This window comes from Anabrus simplex, chromosome 11 (assembly GCF_040414725.1).
Source record: "Anabrus simplex isolate iqAnaSimp1 chromosome 11, ASM4041472v1, whole genome shotgun sequence".
In the NCBI taxonomy this organism is placed as follows: domain Eukaryota; kingdom Metazoa; phylum Arthropoda; class Insecta; order Orthoptera; family Tettigoniidae; genus Anabrus; species Anabrus simplex.
In genome coordinates this window covers 53114685-53136135 of record NC_090275.1, presented here as the reverse complement: position 1 = coordinate 53136135, position 21451 = coordinate 53114685, and the positions used below count along the sequence as shown (strand labels likewise).

The following is a 21451-nucleotide window of genomic DNA, read 5'->3' as shown; positions in this document are numbered from 1 at the left end:
ATTTAAAATCTTAAACTAAGAAAACTAAAAAATGGTTACCAGATAATGTACCTAATCATTCCCATTTATGACACATACGAATAATAATATTTATGTCACACCGACACACGCAACAAAATGTATAATACCGCATTTTCTCGTGTAATTAACACACATTTTTGACAAAAAATACAGGTGAAAACTCCGGATGCATAAATGATTAAAAGAATTCAGATATTTACAATTCCTTTACATTTAAAAGATACATAAAATATAATATAAATACAACTGGTTCAACTCATTTGCGGTTGTCATTTGGCGTAAAATTCTGGTATGAGATTTTTCTGAAAAGTCAAATATGGTACAACAGGTAAGTTAAGACACGTGGGGTTGAAGTACAGACATTGGAAAATATTCTTCACATTACGACCTGACAATACGACCTGAAGTGAAATAAACATGAACTAATAAAAGTACAATTCATGTAATGTCAATGACATACCAGCAAAAAAAGAAAACTGTCCAACATGAGAAGGGCCGGGCATCGAAGGAGGGACCCTGCTACATTACCCAAAACCGTTCGTATCCAATCTTGTACGAGTGACGTGTCCATCCAATCTTTCTCTTGAATACGAACGTGGATCACTTGTGGAAATTTTGCTTTAGGCATTGTTTTCCGTTTCAGTACAATGTATTTAGTTTTAGTACAATATAAGGTGCAAGCTTTCTGCCATCAGTTGTTACAGCAAGCATTGTAGTACATCTTTTTTTTTGCTTCCGGTAGCGCATACGGTAATACTGTATGTTCCTTTCTTATCGATTGTCCGACTTTGCGGCATATGGAAACCGACTGGCGTCTGACCTGCGGCTCCTATAAAAGAGATTAATTATTCCTTCACTTTACGCTTCTCAATCACAAAGCAATGAAAATGGCTGAAATCATTAATCATTTTTTGGCATAATAATGTTATTCGTCGAAGAGTAAGTCCATTTCTCTTCATAAAATTAATCAAGCCTCGGCTAACCTTCAAATCTGAGACACTGATTCCATGTGCAGCAGCTATTTCTCATTCCTTAAATACAGCATTTCGTGAGAAACGGCATAAGTAACAAAATCGTGTATTTAAGCAGAAAATCCTTTACTTGCAGAAACTTGCCACTTTTTGGTCCGCGAAATGCTTTGCGAGACTTGTTGGCCGCTTGAAGTGCCCTCCTGTTACCGCGGTAGTGCACGTTTCATTTGGACACTGAATACTTGCTGCCCGCTGCTCTATTCCCGTATGTTTCAGTGTAACTGATCACTGCGAGTTTGTATGATGCAGTATTACTTGAATACTGTGGACGGACAAACTATTTTGTGATCACATAATGTCCTGTACCCGAAACACTCTTAAAACTAGTGCAGTGGGATTTCCTGTCGGCTAATAACAGCACTTTGCCCTGTATTTGGAATGCCTGCTTTCGCAATAGGAAGCCTGCTACTTGAGTAGTTGACATCTTTATTTCGAAACACGTCCGGAACTGCGTGATAGATGTTCGAGATTGTGGGTGCGTCAATTACGTGACCATTTCTTTTTTGTCCACTTTGGACCCAAAAATATTGGGATGCGTAAATTATGTAAGGGCATTAATTACGCAAGAAAATACGGTAGTTTCCTTTAACTGAAGGTAAAATGAATGGAAATTATATAGGTATCTCTGAAACATGGAGATATCGTTTGTTATATTTTTTGGCCATAACGAGAAAAGAAAATACCAGAAACTGTCACAGACACAACCCCCTTAAAAACACTCAACTCATTAAAATTATGCACTTAAATAAATACGTGAAACTACCACATACAAAACAATTCAATATCTCCCATACATTATTAACATACGACTGACAAAGGGGAGAGCGTAAAAATGCAAGAAAAAACATGTAACCTACAACTCTGAAGAAACTACGCAAAGAAACTATGTTAACAGCACGAACAGCACAATAACAAACTCGTTCTTTTGTCCCGATTGAGTCGCTAGCATGCGCTAGCCTTCTTGCTTGCAGGAGGATTGCCGCCCCGAATCCCCAACTGTATAAAGCGCACACGCAGCTGTAGTGAGCAGGAAATACAACACACGAAGGCAACGGACGAAACACTCACAAAATAAAGCATTAAATAAATACGCTTGAAAATGAGATTTCGTAAATTACACAAGCACATAAGAATTTATACTTTATCCTAGGGGAAAGTATTGGCTGTACTAGAGGTTATATTGGTCAAAAATAGGAAGAAGTAAAAATGAATCGGAAAATCAGAAGAAGAGTTAAAAACCGGAAAGTTTCCGGGTAAATCGGAAGAGTTGGCAGGTATGTGTTGAGACCATCATAACATGAGAAAGAAATGATAAAATTACAAATAGTTTGCACAAAAGTATTCATTGATAACCTGGGCACCACATACATATTAGCAAAAGACAACTTAAATAATAGAACACTAGAAATACTATAAAATGTAAAATATGAGAAACACACATTCTCGAAGGCATGTGCCTATATGAGTGCACACTTAATAGTGGGGAGAGAGAGCAACAGGAAAAAAAAAAACACCACACACACTACATAATATAGTTATTAATTAAAGAAAAAAATCCCTGATAAAGAGCAAGCGTGAGAGCAAATAACAAAGTCATTATGTTGATTAAGACCATATGAAGGGTCAAGGTTAAAAAAACAAGTCAGTCAACTTCCTTCAAAACTCAGAATTTTAAAAAACTACTAAATAGATTGAATAAACTGCATAAGCAGAAACATATTGGGAAGAAAAATAAGGACTAGGTTAACTAATAAAATGATACAAAATCATATGCTTTGAAAGTCTGAAATGTTGTGAACTGAATTAAGCTTGGTCTGCTGCCCAGAAAAAAAAAATTACTTGTCTATCCCCTCCCCGACCCTTCATATTAGTTCTGAGAATACAATGAACATTTCTTACCTTTTCCCATAACCTTAGTGAAATGCGCTGGTATGTCGTCCTCTGCAATGACGTCAGTCTCATCTTTTTTCTCCTCACCTTCAGTCTCTTCTCTCTCCTTGGCATTGGCAGTGCCAGCACTGCCACCACTGCTGGGCTTTATGGGCGACAAAAGTATCGCCTTAAGCTCCTCTAGAGCGATGCAGAGATTGCCACCTGCTGCGACCTCCTGTTACAACCATAGTACATTACAGTCAAATTATCAGCATAGTACTTAAGGTAAGTTATGACATTTTATGACCCCCCCCCCCACACACGATTTAATCAGATTAGCTTTATTTTGTCTTGCAAGATTAAGGACATAAAGCCATCTCTTCCATCTGACTACATACAACATATACAAGGACAAAATTTAAAATGAAACAACTTTAACTGCTGAACAATATAGCATAAATATAACAATGATTATGCAAACCATTATAACATAACAAAATTAACAAAATTATTAACTTTAGCTCTAATAGCTCTCTCCCAAGTGAGTATTTTGATGGACGTCACAGAGTCTTGATAGCTAAGCTAAAGATGGGAAAGATACAAAAGGCAGAGAAAGCTAAAGGTATGGAAATTGCAGGAGAAGGAAATAAATGAAGAGTTCCAGACAAATATTAAAACAAGTATACCTAAGGAAGACATCGGAAGGGTCGAAGAAGAATGGGCGTACTTTCAATCAATCAATCAATCAATCAATCAATCAATCAATCAATCAATCAATCAATCAATCAATCAATCAATCAATACTGATCTGCATTTAGGGCAGTCGCCCAGGTGGCAGATTCCCCATTTGTTGTTTTCCTAGCCTTTTCCTAAATGATTTCAAGGAAATTGAAAATTTATTGAACATCTCCCTTGGTAAGTTATTCCAATCCCTAACTCCCCTTCCTATAAATGAATATTTGCCCCTGTTTGCCCTCTTGAATTCCACCCTTATCTTCATATTGTGATCTTTCCTACTTTTATAAACGCCACTCAAACTTATTCATCTACTAATGTCATTCTACGCCATCTCTCCGCTGACAGCTTGGAACATACCACTTATCTCACTTAGGCCCGGTTTCATCAACACGTTAGTACTTAACAAGGTGTTAAATCATTTTAACATACGATTTAAGAAAATTTGCGTTTCATCAACAAATGTTAACATTAACAAATGTTAAACTGTGTATTAAAGTTAACATCAGCCATTTCCAATGTTAAATGGCTAACATTAGCATTTAGCAACCTGTTCCAAAATGGCTGCTGTGAATTTCGCTTTCGAGGCGGAATTGCTCTATTTAGATCTTTTACAAAACAATCCTGATCGAAGAAGAGTTCAGCGACGTAATGACTTTGAAAATTTGACGGATCCGAAATTTCTTCATAGATACAGGTTATCGAAAACAGTCGTTGCTAAGGTTGTTGACGAAATTCAAGTGAGGTTAGAATATCCTACGAAGAGAAACTTACCTCTTTCTCCAATGTCGCAGGTACTGATAATATTACGAGTTTTTGCTACTGGTTATTTTTGCATAATGGCCGGGACAATGCTGGAATTTCCAAAGCCACTGTTAATAGAGTTGTTTGTCGAGTGTCTGCAGCAATAGCATCCATGAGAAGGAGGTATATAACATTCCCTTCAGTAGAAGAGCGTCAGCAAATTATCTGCGACTTCTATGAAATAAGCCGTTTTCCTGGTGTTTGTTCTACGTGCAATATATTGCAAACATGTAAGAATCCAATCACCTGGAGGCAATTGGGCCGAAATATATTGTAATCGAAAGGGATATTTCTCAGTTAATGTTCAGGTGATTAGTGAGCCTAACCTCCAAATCAGGGATATACTTGCTAGGTGGTCTGGTTCTGCACACGACAATACAATATTTAATAACTCCCATATCGGAGCACAGTTTGAAGTGGGACAATTAACGAAGTGATTTTGTTAGGTGACAGCGGATACCCACTAAAAAAGTATCTGTTTACCCCATTGAAACCCTCGCGGACTTTTCCCGCTCCTCGTCCTTTTATTTTATCGTCAAGCCATCTGTGCGCTTGCACTCAATAACTTATATATATTTACTAACTAATTCAATTAACAACTCTTTTTCGAAGGAGGAAAAATTAGAACTACGATTCCGTTTCACTTCACGCGCCATATTTTACAGCTGTGCTCAAACAAAAGCGCATCGGAGCGCGTTGTAAGACAGCATGTTCGTACCACTGCCTCCTTGATTCGCACCAGTTCGCAATATTGGGAGAGTTAACAGTCGATTAGTTAATATTTCACAAGAAAAGTTTGATGAAACGCAAGAAACCTAACAAAATGTTAAATTTCTAACTCCGTATTAACTAACTACTTGTTAGTATATATTTAACATGTGTTGATGAAACCGGGCCTTAGTTTACAAAAGGAGTACATTTATTGTTCAACCTATTCAATACAATCAGTACCACATTATGTGGTTAATTAGACATAGAAAATCTGAATAGTATGGGGACATGTTTCGCCCTTGTTATTGGGCATCATCAGCCATATTAATTTAATCTTAAAACAAACATTGTTAAAAGGACAATGACATTTATAATTTGTAAAAATTGAACTTTGATTTGTTATGATATTAACTTTATAAAATAGTGGTTATAAAATACGATATTGGGACATACACCACCTGCTAAATTATTGTAAACTAATTTAAAATCTTGTCTAAAAGAGAATTTGTATCGATAAAGTTTTAAAAACGGCACATGTCTGGTACTGAAGTGGATCCTCTTCGTTATAAAAGTCAGCGTATATTTGCTGCGGCAGTTGCCAATGTAAACTTGAGGGTGAATTTGTTAATATTTTGCGTTCCAACATTAAAAGATTGGTTAAGAGAAAAGGCGAATGTTATGTTATCCTCGGTAAGTTGATTGGTCTAAAATATTATCTGATATAACCACTGCAAACGGACGTTAGTGTGCTGGTTGAAGCTGCTGTGAGAAGAGTATTTCGAGTATTTGAAGGTTATGTTTGATTTTCACGTGGAAATGTAGACTTTCTAGAAGATGTAGAACATCGATGAATAGAGTGTGGTTATACTGCAAAAGAACAAAAAGACGTGTTTGACATGTGTGTGTAAAACGTATGCTAATGTCCAAGAATTGTGTGTTATGTAAAGCGGGTACTTACTCAAATGCCGTATGTATATCTATCTTACTGTATTAGCAGCGTTGGTTTGTCGGGAGTTTCTACTTCGTGTGTTGTAACGATGTGATAGAGGGAGGGGGATTGTTTGGAGGGGTAAGTGCAGGCTTAGTATTTGGTGGGATAAGGGGAGTTGTTGATTTGATGAATTTAAATATTCGTAGGACTTTCTTTTGCTCTGGATTGACCGTTTTCAATAGCTTAGGCGTTAACGTATATAAGGGACTCTTGACTTCCGTATCATTAAGGTTGCGATCTTTATTAAGTGTTTTGTACAGAAAAATATATACAGTATGTTCTCTAATTCATTTAGAAGTTTACCCTTATTAGTATTCCTGATTATTGAGAGATCCTTTTCTATTGAAGTAAAACGGTGACCTGTTTCCTTCATATGCGTGCTCATTGCCGAATATTTATTGTGCTTATCCGCATTGAAGTGTTCCATTATCTTATAAAGAAGCTTCGTCCAGTCTGTCCAACATATGAAATTCCACACTGGGAACATGGTAACCTATACACTCCTGAACCTGAATATTTACTGTTTATTATTATAATTATTGATTTTAGTATAATTGAAAAATATATTTTGTGTTGTCTTGGTTGTTCTGAAGGCTATGTTCATATTATATTTGTTGAAAGTGTTAGCAGTTTGGTGGACAGCTGGGTTACTATGTGTAAAAGTGGCGTATTCAATTCTTTTAGGTTTGTCTTGTATAAGGTTTGTGGATAACTTGTTTTTAATCTTATGAAGTAAGCGGTTTACCATTTCGATCTTATAACCATTAATTTTGGCAAGATTCCTTATGCAATTTAATTCTGCTTTTAAGCTTGTAGGAGATAATGGGATTCTTAAAGCTCTATATATCAAACTGTGAAAAGTAAAGTAAAGTGAAGTACTCAAACATCCCAACCAAAGACATTATCAACATCATCTATAATAACATCTGTAAACATAGTGGCCTCAGTAAAATGGAGATCGCCGAACTCATGACGCTACTGAATTTTGTTTTAGACAACTACTTCACTTTTAATAAGAAAATCTATAAACAGAACGGCCTAGCGATGGGAGACCCAATTTCGGGCATCCTAGCTGATATTTATATGGACACGATTGAACACACAAAAATCAAAACAAATATTAAAGGGATTTGTTTATGGTTGAGGTACGTGGATAACACGTTCGTAATAATTGATAAGAATGTCACCAATAACAACGAAGTATTAGAAAGCTTAAATAATAGCAACCCTAACGTAAATTTCACTAAGGAAGATGAAGACAAAGGCTCCTTAGATTTCCTAGACATAAAGGTCACCCGAACTATTAACAGCTTTGAATTTCAGAATAGAAAGCCTACACACTCTTCCGTAACCATAAATAATTCCTCACTACACCCCGGTTCTCAGAAACAGGCATCTTTTTATAGTTTGATATATAGAGCTTTAAGAATCCCATTATCCCCTACAAGCTTAAAAACAGAAATGAATTACATAAGGTATCTCGCCAAAATTAATGGTTATAAGATCGAAATGGTAAACCGCTCACTTCATAAGATTAAAAACAAGTTAACCACAAACCTTATACCAGACAAACCTAAAAGAACTGAATATGCCACTTACTTAATAGTAACGCAGTTGTCCACCAAATTGCTAACACTTTCAACAAATATAATATGAACATAGCCTTCAGAACAACCAACACAACATAAAATATATTTTTCAATTACAATAAAATCAATAATAATAATAATAATAATAATAATAATAATAATAATAATAATAATAATAGCAGTAAATATTCAGGCTCAGGAGTGTACAGGTTAACATGTGCCCAGTGTGTAATTTCATATGATGGACAGACTGGATGAAGCTTCTTTATAAGATTGACTTTCTTTTTCTGAAATAAGTGAAAAGATCAAATAAAATATTAGGTTTCTCGGTTATTTCATTGAGATTGTAGTTAGCATTAAAGTATTGGTCCAAATGTATATAAAAATCCTTGATTATATTAAGTAGAGGGCCTTTATTAGCTATTTCAAGGATATCCATGTCTGATTCGATGTTCGTAAACTTATGATTATAGTCAACCATGTTGGCCAATAGCCAAAAATTTGTTATATTTGACTGAATTGAAGTGTTCCGAGTATCTTATATTAAAGCTTCTACCGGTTTGCCCTACATAAGAAATATTAGAACAGTTGTTACATTTAAGCCTGTAAACGCCTGATTTTGCGTATTTGTTAACTTTATTAATGTGTGATGTATTTTGTAGAACGTATGTGGTGTTGTTGGTTTTAAAAGCTATTTTTACGCCTTTTTTCTTTAAAATATTAGTGATCTTATGAATTTCATTGGTGTAAGTGAAAGTAGAAAAGGATTCGTATTTAGGTAGTTCCTTTTTAAGTGTGGTTATGGGACAGAATTTATGTTTGTTGATAATACTTTCTATGAAATGGCTGTATGTGCTATTAAAAACAGTCAATCCAAAGCAAAACAAAAGTCCCACAAATATTTAAATTCATCAAATCAACAACTCCCCTTATCCCATCGAATACTAAGCCTACGCTTACCCCTCCAAACAATCCCCTTCCCACATTAACACCGACATGTAATGCTTCGCCACTTCCACTTCCCCTCAGCATGCCCCCCTCCCTCTACCACATCGTTACAACACACGAAGTAGGAACTCCAGACAAACCAATGCTGCTAATACAGTAAGATAGATATACATATGGCATTTGAGTAAGTACCCACTTTACATAACACACAATTGTTGGACATTAGCATACGTTTTAAACACACATGCCAAACACGTCTTTTTGTTCTTTTGCAGTATAACCACACTATTCATCGATGTTCTACATCTTCTAGAAAGACTACATTTCCACGCGAAAATCAAACATAACTTCAAATACTCGAAATAAACTCTTCTCACAGCAGCTTCAACAAGCACACTAACGTCTGTTTGCAATGGTTATATCAGATAATATTTTAGACCAATCAACTTACCGAGGATAACACAACATTCGCCTTTTCTCTTAACCAATCTTTTAATGTTGGAATGCAAAATATTAACAAATTCACCCTCAAGTTTACATTGGCAACTGCCGCACCAAATATATGCTGACTTTTATAACGAAGAGGATCCACTTCAGTACCAGACATGTGGCGCTTTTAAAACTTTATATCGATACAAATTATCTTTTTGACAAGATTTTAAATTAGTTTACAATAATTTAGCAGGTGGTGTATGTCCCAATATCGTATTTTATAACCACTATTTCATAAAGTTAATATCATAACAAATCAAAGTTCAATTTTTACAAATTATAAATGTCATTGTCCTTTTAACAATGTTTGTTTTAAGATTAAATTAATATGGCTGATGATGCCCAATAACAAGGGCGAAACATGTCCCCATACTATTCAGATTTTCTATGTCTAATTAACCACAAAATGTGGTACTGATTGTATTGAATAGGTTGAACAATAAATGTACACCTTTTGTAAACTAAGCGAGATCGCTGTTTTCAATATGGACCAAAAATGAGAGTGATGACTTGTAACATACCACTTAGTCGAGCAGCTCGTCTTCTTCCAATTCTTCCCAACCCAAACTTTGCAACATTTTTGTAACGCTACTCTTTTGTCGGAAATCACCCAGAACAAATCGGGCAGCTTTTCTTTGGATTTTTTCCAGTTCTTGAATCACGTAATCCTGGTGAGGGTCCCATACACTGGAACCATACTCTAGTTGAGGTCTTACCAGAGACTTATATGCCATCTCCTTTACATCCTTACTACAACCCCTAAACACCCTCATAACCATGTGCAGAGATCTGTACCCTTTATTTACAATCCTATTTATGTGATTACCCCAATGAAGGTCTTTTCTTATATTAACACCTAGGTGCTTACAATGATCCCCAAAAGGAACTTTCACCCCATCAACCCAGTAATTAAAACTGAGAGGACTTTTCCTATTTGTGAAACTCACAACCTGACTTTTAATCCAGTTTATCAACATACCGTTGCCTGCTGTCCATCTCACAATATTATCGAGGTCATGTTGCAGTTGCTCACAATCTTTTAACTTGTTTATTACTCTATACAGAATAACATCATTCGCAAAAAGCCTTACCTCTGATTCCACTCCTTTAGTCATACCTTTTATATATATATATAAAAGAAAATATAAAGGATACTGATCAATGGAGGAGTGTAGATTTGTACGACCACCAACCAACCAAACTTATTTTGATTTTATAGATGGATTACCATATTTACTCTATTATAAGCCAACCCTTTTCTTTCCTTGGTTCAAAAAATTCTCCTTGACTTAGAAATTGCATCGTTAATATGGCTGGTAAAGTAGAAGGCATCCATCATTGACGCAACAGGAAAAAGTTCTAAAAATAATGTCCGAAGCCGCCTCAAGTTTTTCTCAACGTGTATAGATTCAGGCTTGCTCCATCAATGTTGTTACCATAAAAGTGGGCTGCTTCAAACTTTTCTTCAGAAATGTTATATAACTAACAATATAACTCTTGAGAGTTATGAGACGTGCAAATCTAGAAGGCAGCGGCAGAACCAAGCAGTTTTTTAGTGAAATCATTGGTGATTTTGTTTGAATACAGCTGTAAAACGTGGTGCATGAAATTACTATAAACAATATGTCACAACATTTGAACTGCAATCCTCAGCAAAGAATAGGAAACAGTCCTTTACAGATCTCTTATCACCCTTTCCACGCTGTTCATGAGCCCTTAGTAACTTTTTCCAAATTCAAACCGTGCTCAGATACGGGAGATTAAATATTATACTGCCGTTTCCAGAAACTGTCAAGAACTCCCGATTTGGAGTTAGGATCATTACTCCCTTGAACATTAATATGAAAAAGTATCCTTTCTGACGGTCACATTGCTGGTCCTTTGCCTCCATATGATTGGATTCTTGTGAGTGTACTATCTATTGCACCTAAAACACCTAAAATATTTCATGAGAGTTGTGGATAAACTGTTGACGTTCTAAAGAAGATGCCAAATCTTCACAAGGGTGTCATCGCTGCAAAAACTCTGCAAACAATCTTACTAACTGAAGCACTGTCTCAAAACATTACATGAAAAAAGTGTTAAAAAATTGTTTGACCCCTAATACGCTCGATGGCACAGAAGACTATGCTCAGTATGAAGAGGATATGAATCATCTGATGGCAATGATTGACTAAACAATTAAATGGCAGAAAATTTATTCCTTATGCTTTGTGAGCCTCACTTTTGTTTTTTTAAATTTAATTTGGTTTCCCAGGGTTTGACTGACGACCGCTGTCTGCTAATAATTGAATAAATACTCGCATTATCTTCACAGTAGACCCCATGTAATTTTTACAGCCAAACTAAAAATAATGTGAAACACTCAATTGTCTATTATTGTCATTAATGACAAAATACATGCGAATCTTTAACAAATGTCATGAAGGAACAGAAGCCCAATATGTAAAGGGTATATTTATTACCTTCTCTAACTGGCAGAGAGTGTGGTAACGCTCCTTCAGCTTTCGGATACTGAGAATGATCTTGTGACGAGCACCTTTAGTCACGCCTTGGGCAGCCAAGCGCTCTTCTGTCAGTCCCAGCATTTCTTCATAGGTCAGCGTCGCAAATAGCGAAACGTACTTGTGTAGGCGCAATGACTTGAGCCATGTTGGCACATCTGAAACAAATGTATTTTGTATCAGCATACTTTTACAGAATCTCAGACAGAAAAGCTAAACACAAAAATAAAAGTAATGAAAAGCAGCAACTTACATGGCAAGAACAATGAGAACCTGGCGAAGACCACAACATAATCTAAATATTCATTATCTGCTTTTGTTGTAACAATAGATAAAGGTGTAGATGGATGTAGCTGAGGTGAGAGTAGGAAAACAGAAAGTAACACAAAAAAATTAAGAAGATGTCTGGCAAGAGGATACAAGAAAGTTATATGTTCAGGTAAGTTTCCACTGATCTAAGTAATAAGTGGCATTACAACAAATGAGTTAGAAGTATTTGAGGTGATTACAGTTTGAATGCAAAATACAAGCAGGCAACCATCTCCTCAAAACAAGTTAAAAGTACAAGAGTTTGAAATCAGACAGCTGAAAACAAAGGGTTAATGAATTCTTAGACAATCAAGTTTATGGAAAGCCTGAAACATCATTTAAAAATACCATAGCCATTATGTTAATCATATCAAATGACTTTCAACTGGCAGCCAATGATTACGATTGTAAACTTAAGTCATGCAGTCTCTTACTGTTTCGCCGAATCCAAGATGATGGGTTTTTCCCTAGAATCTCTTGTGAAAAATCAAGGGTCGTCTAGCATTAGTGAACGAACAGTAATGAACATCACTGGCAGCTACCACGGTAACCACGTTGCTTCCTTTCACACCCCACCCACGTAAAACTCGTCGACCATAAATGTCCGTGTCTATTTTACATTGCTAGCCACGGCAACCGGTTGCAACCTGCCTTTATGTAACTTCTCTAGTTCTTGGGAAATAGTGACGAGAGAATTACGTTCTATTAGCTTCTACAAAAAAAAAAAAAAAAAAAAAAAAGTTTTTTTAAGTCTGCAGGATGGCATCAAACATGCAAGCCTTCAAATTCTTAGAAAAGCCTTGGCTATTCAGTAGGCACTGTACCGAACACTTAGTAAAATTATCAGCAAATTTAAAAAAAATTGGAGAACAAAGGTGGAACTTAGCAAGTAGCTTGCAATGGTACATATGGCTAGACTATTTATACTGAGAAACCATTAGTCCATTTCTGCTGTCAACAGGTCTCACTGAAACATTTATGTAACATCCCTTTAATATCCTTGAGAATCCCCTTTAATATCCTTGAGAATCTTGACATCTGCAGAAGATTCATCTATCAAACAATCGAATGCTTTGGTGAAACTGGTGTATAACTGACCTCCTTAGTTCAAGCTGTCCAAGGTCTGCTAGAAGACCATAGCTCAATGATATGAAACAAAGAATTCGTTGAAATTCTGGGCGAAGACAAAAGGTAAAGCAAAAAGATGAAAGTGCAATATCCAGGATGCTTAGAAATGACCTGTGTCTGAGAGGGTGGTGAATACCGCTTTAAAGAGGAAGATTTTGCATTTGTAAAGAGAAACAATTTATACCCAGAATCATTCGTGAGGTGATAGAAATTGCTAAATACTCTAATAATTTTAACAAAGGGGATGGCTATATTCTGAGTAGAATTTAAAATTAACATCAACAATTGACAGCAGAAATGGACTAAACAGTTTCTCAGTATAAATAGTTTGGCCATAAATACCATTGCTAGCTACCTGCTAAGTTCTGCCATTGATCTCCATTTTTAAAAATTCTATTTTAATAACGTTGTTCCTTTTTTAGCTGTAATATTGTTACCATATGTTTTCTCTTTCAGGTAGTATTTACTCTAAGTAAGTTTTAAAAACAGCAGGAATATTTTCGTGATGGATCGTCTTATTGTAGAGAAAAACAGATCTGATGTAAGGTTTTTCAGGCATTTGCTCTATTAACCAGCGTTTCATCTTAGGTCTGATATTAGACTCAGAGTGGGATGTGTCAGACCCTACCCACTGATGCTGGGGTGTATGCAGGTGAACTTATCAGAAGCCCATAATAAGTTCTATTCAAAGATGGTCTCTGATATTCCCAGTTGGTGTATATGTAGCAGAAGCCACTCCTTCCGAATAAAGCCGTGCTGTAGAAGGCATGCCAAACCATCAGCTGAACACTAGCGTATGTTACGAGTTGTACTTCCGAATGTAATACATAGTAACTGGAAAAACTGCGGCTGTTGAAACCCCAAAAACCAATGCAGCACCAAAATGAGGCGTACTAGGCAAGATGAGGAGTGAGGTAGTTTGCCCGAGTTACGAGATATTAAACGACCACTTTGTTAATGATCTCGCCTGCTGTAAACTTATAAATAGCAACAACCGCAAATATTTCTCAACTAAAGTAAACTAGTTTCCTCATCCCGCGGTGGTACAGTTATTTTTAGACACACCCGCAGTGGAGGGGAGTTACATGTACTGCTTTTACCGCATATCAACCTCCTGCCATTCGTAAATCTCTGGCAGTACGGTACTGGGAATCAAAGTCAGACCCCCCCGAAAACAGCAACTAATTGTGCTAACCATTACGCTGGCGGACATTATTAACTACAAAACACAGACATATAGCATGACTGATGCATGCTTGCAATGCGCGGGTTGGACACGAACCTAGGCCTATTAATCTATTTGTGTGACGTCATCAGAGCCGCAGTAGACCTACGCTACAGAGGCGGACATTTCTTAACAACGAAACACAGATGTACTGCATGGATTCGGCGCGTTTTCATTGCGTAGGTCGTATGGACGAAACTATTCACAAATTTGTGCGATGTCATCAGAGCTGCAATAAGACTTGCACCCGCTTGGAAGCGGAATCGTCTGCTAGAAGAAGACTCCAGCTCAATGATGAAAAGTGCAATATCCAGGATGCTTAGAAATGACCTATGTCTGAGAGGGTGGTGAATACCGTTTTAGGAGAAAGGAATTTGCATTTGTAAAGAGAAACAATTTATACCCAGAATCATTCATGTGGTGATACCCAAATAATTTTAACAAAGGGGACGGCTATATACTGAGTAGATCATGACTATCCTCTACAGTTAATTCTAACTGGTGGCCAAAATCGTTAAGGTGTTACGTCTATAATGGTCTGACAATGTGGTTAGCTGGTTGGAATCCCGTTGGTTGAAGAAATAAAATTTCATCATCAGAATGGTAGCCACCAGGGTACGAGAGGTGGAAGTATACAATTACTAATCAATAGATTGCATGCCCAAAGCCTGGATATAATTTCAAATCTTTCCATATTGTTCATATGGAGCGAAGGGCAGGACGCTGTAGATTGCGATTCGTCTGTTGGATGGGAATGTAAAGCTTTGAGCAGAACTCTTTTTGTATTATTGAACAGGGGTAGGCTATGTGCTGGTACTGGGTTTCACCTTCTCCCTACCTCATTACCACCATCAAACCCCATCCAGATGTGCAGGTCGCCCATGGGAGTAAAAAGAAAGAAGAGTGATTAAATGTTTGTTTAAGCCTATGTTACTATTTTGATGGAAGAAATTTTAGTTCATTTCCCTCCCTCCCCATTTTTTTTAAATGAGCCCTCCGAAAATTAGGGTGTGGGGATTATTCACATAAATACAGTATGTGTGTATATAATTATATACATACATACATACATTACTATTTACATTACACCACAGAACCACATTATCAAGATCCGACTAACCTATTTACATTGTTCTCATTTCTAATGCCTCTGTAAATGATGGCACCATCAGCGTACTGTGCCATAGTAGACGATACACACTCCGTAAAAATTGTGTAGAGAAGTTGCCGGATCACACTACACTGAATCACACCTGAAATGACTAAAGTTTAACGCACTGCATTCGACCTACCAGGAATGATTGAAGCCATACTGCCTAAGTTTTAACAACAGTTGCTGATGAGGTACCTCTGAAATGGCTTTACTCCAGTCGAGAGTTGAGTATATTAAGTTTGGTAGAACAGTAGAATGCAGTTTGGTGGGCAAATCCTTAGAAGGTTATGAAGGAACTGTTACGAGATGGCATGAGCTCATGTTGAATTCCCAAGAGGAAATTAATAAAATGACATGACCAGAGTAGTACAAGATAAGGCAGGGTAAATGAAGGGATTCTCCATTAATGTGTGATTTTAAGGGTTTTATGAATATAGTGAGGTTGGGCCTGATGAGCCCATAATAAGTGTTTACTGAGAACCAGAAGAGCTGAATCAGCTGAACTCCACAATAGAAAGGGAGTATCCCTGGTGATTTACAAAGTTACCCGCAGAGAGAGGAGCAGAGCTTGTTCTGTGCACAGGTTGTTAACATTCCAGAAGAGAATGCAAGGCATGAGAATGCCAGTCTCATGTGTAAGAGTAGTGTCTTTTAAACTTAGCCCACTGAGTAAATCAAAATCTTTGTAATATTCAGCCCCATTTGTAGGTCAAGGATCAGGGGAGATAAGTTACCCATGTTTCTAGCCAAACCATTAAGTAGGGATCCCAATGCATTGAGAATAGTCTGTTTTCTGAAGGGCACAAGTTCAATGTCCGCCTGACTCTTCGTGGAGATGTCTTCAGTGTTTCCTTTTTTTCAGGATTTAAGTGATATGTAACCAAGACTTCGTGGCTCACTCAACAGCACGCCAGCCTCTCACCGCTGGGTTCTGTGGTTCAAATCCCGGTTCCTCCATGCGAGACTCGTGCTGGACAAAGCAGAGGAGGGACAGGTTTTTCTTCAGGTAATCCAGTTTTCCCCTGTCATCTTTCATTTCAACAACACTCTCCAGTATAATTTCATACGTCAGTCATTCATCGCCCCAGAGAAGTGCGGCAGGCTTTGGCAGCCGGCATGGTTCTCATACCTGTCACTAGGAGGGAGCTTCACTCATTCCATTCCTGACCTGGTTAAAGTTGAGAAAGGCTGTGGATTTTCATTCCATTTCTCTGTCGAGTCAGAGGATAGTGTATTTTGTGTTTGTGTCGTAATATATTAGTGTTCGGGATTGAGATCTCACTCAAATTTGTGATATAAATGTGTAGTATTTAGTTAAACGCTAATGAGGGGAGAGGAAACTATTTATTAGCAATTTATTCAGTTAGAGCAGAGGTGCCTACCTTCGAAGTGGGTTATCAGTAATCCCATTTTTAACTCGCGCAGCACCGCCCACTCCCTGCCTCAAAACATTTACTATTAATATCCAAAGCACCTGGTTTGCCTTTTCCTACAGCAATCTATTCTAAAGTATATCATATTACACAATAAAATTTGCTCATTACCTGTTCTGCGATAAAACATTCTTTGTAGCTTGTTTCGCACCCAGCAGCTGCTTTTCAGTGCAGGTTTTTTTGAAACATACTTCCCCCCCGAGATGACATTTTCGTCTTCAGAACCATAAGCGATTCCAGTGTAGATATACTTACTGTAGGCCTGAATTCTTTCAGATTTTTCCTAACACTGAAAACTTTCTGTGGGAGAGTTACTGTGACGTACCACTTAGTACTGCAAATACAGTGAAACCTCGATTATCTGTTCCAGGAAACTACGTTTTCCCGGAATATGTGTTCACATTGCATGGTCCCGCGAGCATCGTAATTAAACAACGTTGTAAAAATTCCGCATTATCTGTTCCTCGAAGAAATGTTTTCCCGGATCAACAGTCCAGGAATTCCCGTTTCATCAACGCTAAATCCTCGATCAATCGTTTCTTTAAAAACTGTATCTAACGAAATGAGGCCTATGGCACACTTGTGGATCTTGGCGTTAATGCCCCGTCATTGCGATAATTAAGCAATTAATTTACTGGAAAAGCGATCGGCGGTGAACTTACATAAGGGACCATCTTAGCATCGCATTCGTCCACATTATGCCCAGGGTTAGATGTTTATATTTTTACTTTTTTTATCCATCGTATTGCCGAACAGGTTTTCGACACTTTCCTCAGGGCACTGTACAGTAACTGGGCTTTCAGGCAGGAATCGAAACTGCTCATTCTCAACACAATTTTTTGTATTTTAATATTATCGTACACGTTTATGTTAGCGAGACTAGAACAGATGTTGCTCCTTATGTTAGGTTCGTTCCAACAAGAGTCCCTGACCGTCCGACACATGCGCAGATGAGATAAAGCGTTCCAACACACACCAAACCAATCCCGGACTGATGCATGTACTCAAATGCGGCGTTCCAACACACCTCAAACTGCAGTTACTGACCGCCGGAACTCGTCCGAGGCCTGTGGCATGAACCGATAGTATGGACATGCGCAATGGAATACATGCGCGAGAGAGGAAACTCGCTGGACAGACCACATGCGTTTCCACTCCTGTTCTGTTCCTTGTTCTTCTCACACAGGGTTTGTTAACATTGCCATAACCTCTAAGCGGTAATAATTATTTCTAAATCTGTTAATGAATTCTGTTAAGGTACTTGCGAATTGAGGAGTAGAAATAATAAATTAGTAATAATTAGTAAATAACGAATTAATAAATACGTAATAAAAAATTGGAAGGTACAGAGTTCTTTGAATCTTCTTCCAGTAAAGACAAGTTGGATATGCAGTTAGCAGCGCAGAGAAAGTGAGAAAATTATTTGCGTAAGTTTTATTGTTGCTAGTGGAATTCTTGAGGTTCTTTCTAATCGCGTCATTCTGATTTCACCGTCCAAACTCAGTAGTGATTATTCTAGTTGTTTTTTCTACTGGTAGAAAATGATAGGGTCTCGGCCACATAAAAGTTAATTAGTAATTTAAAACTTGTAGGTAATCCTGGTACATCAAAACGGAAACCTACTAACCACTTGTTCCACTGTTTTCCTCTCACCCTAGTGGGGCCTGGGAGCGAACTGTGTTGTACATGTTGTGGAGAGATGCATTTGCCACTATGTGTTTCTCGGTTGGTTGGTTGGTTGGTTGGTTGGTTGGTTGGTTGGTTGGTTGGCAGTAAGTTGTGTGTCTATGAAGAGCATGTATTGAGATGAACTCGAACACGCAGTTCCCGCGATTGTGGAATTAACTGGACCTGGCCAGGAATAGGACCCACAACTTCTATGAACCGAAGGTTGTGACAATGACCTTTGATAATAGTGGATTATGATGATAAATAATAAAGAACGTGCGAGTGTATTTATTTCTATATCGAGCGAGTTGGGCACGCAGCTGCGAGCTTGCATTCAGGAGAAGGTGGGTTAGAACCTCACTGTCGGTAGCCATGAAGATGGTTTTCTGGGGTTTCCTAATTTTTACACCAGGCAAATGCTGGGGCTGTACCTTAATTAAGGCCACTGTCGCTTCCTTCCCACTCCTAGCCCTTTCCTATCCCATCGTCACAATGACCTATCTGTATTACAAGTTGTTCAAATCATCTCTTTGATTAATAAAGGAAGTCTAATGAACAACCTGGAAAACATCCACATCGTTCTTGATAAATTAGAAAACAGGGAACAGAATCTTAACGAAAACAACGAGCAAAAAAACATCTTATACCAGCATATCAGTAAATACTTGGAATGGGTAGACAAGAAACAGACAAGACGAACAAGAGATATAATCAAACACGACATCGCAGAAGCACAACCTAATATCCCTCCTCCCTCACATGATATGTTAGATGACGACAGTACTCTATTCCCCTTCTCTCCAGAGTTTTGCACGAACTGTCAGAATGTGTCACATCGCTACTACACCAGATCGAGCTCTAAGACAGACCCTCTGGACGGCGCAGAATAAACATCTTTTCCAAATAAGAACGAGAGGCAAGATGTTCTGATCTGTTGTCCACCATCTTATAACAAAGGAGTCACCAAAAAACTTTTACCAAACAGTCAACACAGTGATTTTTTCTTTATAACCTAAGAGTACCGTATTTCACGGCATAATCGTCGCCACCGCGTAATCGTCGCATCCTTTATTTTCAATACAAAAATCGGACTTTAAACCTTTAATTACATAATCGTCGCACGTCCAAATTTTGTTCACTAATCTGGTTAAAAGGTAAATGGAACTGCAACGTAAGTTGCACATGAATGCGCAATTTAAATACGTGTATGGTTTATGGGCAATTTGGCAACACAGTCACGTTTGCGACATGTTGCACAACGTATAAATAAATAATACCGGTATATAATACGACGCATGGCTTACCGGTAGACTATCGGCAGTTTGACAACGTGGTCGCGAGACAGTGTACTATTTATTCACCACCTACATATTATGAGTTCCCATTTGAAATACGTAAGGCTGTAAGTTATCGCTTATCGGCAACGTCGCCAGGAAATACCGGCTAGGTAGGTTGAATGGACCTCGAACCAGCCCTCAGATACAGGTAAAATTCCCTGACCCGGCCGTGAATTGAACCCGAGGCCTCCGTGTAAGGCTCCATGGGGCCGGCTCCTGTGTTATTGCGCACGAAGTGAAATCCAAGACGATTACGTAGATTTCCACGGAATTATTCAGCCGAATTATTTATGATGTCTCAGTTGTCATCGCTAAACTCTTATCTTACTAATACGTCATAAGTGTCCGGGCATGGGATGAAACCTTTTATCCAAGCAGTCAAGATAATTATTATCCAATGCTATTAAAGTTTTATTTTATAAACTCGTCAGTAATGTAATGTAAAATCATCAATAACTGGGAAGAAATATTAACCTAATTACCGTATGTTTAAAAGAAATTGAAAAAAATGAATGTTTGTTACTGACGTCTCGGAATACAGTCAACTATACAGTAGATCTACACCGCGCTAGCTAGAGCTCCGGTTTGAGAGCTTTGCGCATGCGCAGTAGTGTGTCGCAACCAACGAGCTAAACTGATAAATTGTTGCATGCTTCCTTGCTGCCTAACAGTATTGGCTGCTCTGGAATGGACAGATCACAAATGCATTTATTTGTTTCAGATTTACGTGATTACTGTAGACATGTGTGCGTGAGAATTTAAGTTTTTAATTTGTGTTTTGGGTGTTGGCAGAAATAATTTGTTTTAATAGTGAACAATTACGGAAAGTCATTTATATCGCAAACCATTAACGTGTGAAGCATTTATAAGCGATTATGGGTAAATATAGAAACTATTTTGCGGGCTTCAAGCTAAGCGTAATTGCCTTCGCTGAACAGCACGGGAACAGAGCTGCAGAAAGAAAATTTTCTGTGAGTGAAAAGTTGGTGCGTGACGGCGGAAAGTAAAAAAACAAGCTAAAAAGCACAAACCCTTCTAGACGCGCGTTTAGAGGTCCTAAAACAGAGAAGTTTCCTATAATTGACGAAGAAGTGTTTAGGTACGTCAGTGAAATACGTAACAATGGCTGCAGTGTATCATATGAAATGTTACAAATTAAGGGACAGGAGGTAGCGCGCAAACACAACATACCGGTAACTCAGTTTAAGGCGACTCGTGGGTGGATTAAGGGGTTCATGCGACGACACAATCTGTCAGTGCGAAGGAGAACAACACTAAGCCAAAAGTTGCCTGCTGATTACACGGACAAGATTGTAAATTTTCACCGATTTGTCATACGTTTGCGCAAGGAAACTTCGTACTTGCTTTCTCAAATCGGTAATGCCGATCAGACTCCAATCTTTTTTGATATGCCTCGCAACAGCACTATTGCGCTAAAAGGATCACGGAGTGTATTAATGAAAACTAGCGGTAGTGAGAAGATGCGATGCACGGCAATGC

At 37.8% G+C, this 21451-nt stretch overlaps 1 protein-coding gene across 1 annotated transcript in view; it reads right to left on the bottom strand.

The window, feature by feature from the left end:
• Positions 1-21451, bottom strand: part of LOC136883315 (protein Smaug homolog 1) — a 327858-nt gene that overhangs the window by 127148 nt on the left and 179259 nt on the right. Inside the window, exons 8-9 of the mRNA XM_067155554.2 lie at positions 11660-11856; positions 2952-3159 (exon numbers count right to left, since the gene is read on the bottom strand). Coding sequence (XP_067011655.2) covers positions 2952-3159; positions 11660-11856 — 405 coding nt within the window. The remainder of the gene's footprint in view (positions 1-2951; positions 3160-11659; positions 11857-21451) is intronic.